This window comes from Asparagus officinalis, chromosome 2 (assembly GCF_001876935.1).
Source record: "Asparagus officinalis chromosome 2, Aspof.V1, whole genome shotgun sequence".
In the NCBI taxonomy this organism is placed as follows: Eukaryota; Viridiplantae; Streptophyta; class Magnoliopsida; order Asparagales; family Asparagaceae; genus Asparagus; species Asparagus officinalis.
The window spans coordinates 83,792,552-83,795,111 of record NC_033795.1 but is presented as its reverse complement, the minus strand read 5'-3'; the positions used below and the strand labels follow the sequence as shown (position 1 = coordinate 83,795,111).

The 2,560-nt window shown below is 37.3% G+C and overlaps 2 protein-coding genes across 2 annotated transcripts in view; one reads left to right on the top strand and one right to left on the bottom strand.

The window, feature by feature from the left end:
* Positions 1–1,555, top strand: part of LOC109831925 — a 3,915-nt gene extending 2,360 nt beyond the window's left edge. The window contains exons 3-7 of the mRNA XM_020399404.1: positions 303–398; positions 505–557; positions 1,029–1,077; positions 1,171–1,218; positions 1,295–1,555. Of these exons, the coding sequence (XP_020254993.1) occupies positions 303–398; positions 505–557; positions 1,029–1,077; positions 1,171–1,218; positions 1,295–1,390 (342 nt within the window). The 3' untranslated portion in view covers positions 1,391–1,555. The remainder of the gene's footprint in view (positions 1–302; positions 399–504; positions 558–1,028; positions 1,078–1,170; positions 1,219–1,294) is intronic.
* The window catches only part of LOC109831458 (dihydrolipoyl dehydrogenase 1, mitochondrial-like), a 3,746-nt gene continuing 2,942 nt past the window's right edge, over positions 1,757–2,560 (bottom strand). Inside the window, 2 exon segments of the mRNA XM_020398778.1 lie at positions 1,757–2,044; positions 2,111–2,560. The exon segment at positions 2,111–2,560 is cut by the window's right edge and continues 13 nt beyond it. Of these exon segments, the coding sequence (XP_020254367.1) occupies positions 2,003–2,044; positions 2,111–2,560 (492 nt within the window). The 3' untranslated portion in view covers positions 1,757–2,002.

The window sequence follows — 2,560 nt, the reverse complement described above, 5'->3', positions numbered from 1 at the left end:
TATATATATATATATATATATATATATATATATTAAAATTAATAATATACATAAGATCAATACTGTTTTTTTATTTAAATAAGATCAATATATAAGAAATAGATGTGAAGTGTAGAATATACATCCAAGGAGAGTTTTATATTAAACTATGCATAGTATAATTGAGTATGGGTCCGAATAAACATGTGCCCATATTCAAGAAGTGGTCAAGAGGTTTGGGTACGGGTACGCCTACATGCTCGGTATGATACAGCTTCCTAATAGAAGTACTCAGGTAACATATAGTGTATATTATTTAACAGGTCTTAGAAGATAATCGCAGCCTGTCAAGGTGGTCACTAAAGTACGAGGCATTTGGTCGTAATATTGAATTTTCTTGGCTCGCTCGAAACATGCAGGTGATAACCACAAAACATTCTTGTTCCTTAAAAAGCTCAGAAATGATTAAACTAATTCAGAGCAATGTTGTGACTGATCTTGTTAATGAACTGTCTGTTTTTGCAGCCAATCCGAAATCAGAAAATCCATTGGCGATCGTTGGAAGGTCTTCCTAATAAGTAACCCACTGAACATTTATCTCCGCATTCTTAAAACTTCCATTTTGTTTCTTTTGTTAAATTCTACATCTTATCCTGGTCCGGGGAAGGACCTAACCCTTATTAGACCTCTTAATGCGTCAGGTGGATTCAACCTGTCTTTATTTTGAAAAGTTTTTTTTTTCAATAACTCTGTCATCAAATTAATTTACTTTACTGTGAAGTGGGCTTCACCATGTTTCTTAACATATATCTGTTACTATCTAAAACAACTGAAATTTTGCGGACACAAGTTGCAAAATAGTGCCCTCCTGTATTTTAAACTTTCCCTTTATGCGTACATTTTCTCTATACCTTGATATGATGCTGAAGATAACGAGAAGAAAAAAATATTGATCGATAACAAGGGATTCTAAATTCAATTGCCTATCCTTTTTATGTTCGTTGATACTACATTAGCATTGATAACTCTTTCATTCTCCCTCCTTGCAGAGGTGCTGTTCGATTTTTTCCCAAAGGTCCATCCTCATGCAGAGTAGAAGTGAGTAATACACCATAAATATGATGCTTTTGCTCTATTCCTTCTTAAAAACCTAGTTAGAATGTAATTACCTTTGCTCTCTCTTTAATGCAGTTAACTACTTCATATGAAGTTCCTGAGATTCTCACTCCAGTGGCAACCGTAAGTACCATAGAGCCCATATAGCAAAAAATACAAGCTCATACTGCATTCATCAACAACCTCTTTGTTTCTGCAGGCACTGAAACCCTTTACTGAAGGATTACTGTATCGTGGTTTGGAGAAATTTGCGATGTTTGCTAAGAACTATAAGAAAGGTGCTCCTCGCAGCTGATAAAGAACCCAGATGAAAATGTTGCTTATATTATTGCGACAGGACCATGATTGTCATTTTCACTGGAAATAATTTATGAGCTCATTGATTTCTTGTAAACAAACAACATGGAATTTGTTCAACCAATTTTTATTTACTTACTACTGAGTTCTAGTATAATTATAATGTGATGTGTCTTTCCTGTGAATTGTCCCATGATGATTTATTCTCTTGATTTATCAAGGGCAGAATATCTCAGATGACTACATAGATGTAATTTCCACTGAATGTTTATAGGCAGTGATTATTGAATAGTCCCATCACCTTACAAAAATCAGAAAGTGAAAAATGATACAAAGCTGCACATTATGTGCTGAACTAAATCCATGAAGCAAAAAATTGTAGGCCAAAGCTGATGCTCAAGCAGCAAGGTCAGTATAACACCATACATGAACTTTCAATTAAGCATCCATACACTAAGCATTGAGACAACTTGAAGAAATCTTTGAATATAACCTCAATCCACAATTTTTAGCAACAATGTAGAAGAAAGATAAATATTTTCAACTACTGTACTTATTTCACAAATTCAACAAAACATATCAAGTAAAAAATAGACTGAGAGTTCCTCCTCTAGATATGAATAGGCTTGTCGTAGACAGCCATGGCAGCCTCCTTCACCGCCTCACTCATTGTCGGGTGAGCATGGCTAGGCTTGTCGTAGACAGCCATGGCAGCCTCCTTCACCGCCTCACTCATTGTCGGGTGAGCATGGCATGTGCGTGCAATATCCTCACTTGATGCTCCATACTGCAACGCAAGAACTGCCTCATGAATCAGCTCGCCAGCATTCGGTGACATAATATGCACACCCAAAATTTTATCTGTCTCTTTCTCAGCCAAAATCTTCACAATACCCTCAGCATCATCAATCGCCTTTGCTCGACTGTTTGCCATAAAGGGAAACTTTCCAACACGGTAAGCTACACCTGTGGCCTTAACCTGCTCTTCCGTCTTCCCTACCGAAGCAACTTCAGGGTGAGTGTAGACAACCCCAGGAACCATGTCATAGTCTACATGAGCCTCCTTTCCTGCAATAAACTCAACACAAGCAACACCATCCTCTTCTGCTTTGTGAGCAAGCATAGGTCCAGGTATCACATCCCCTATAGCGTACACCCCTGGAACACT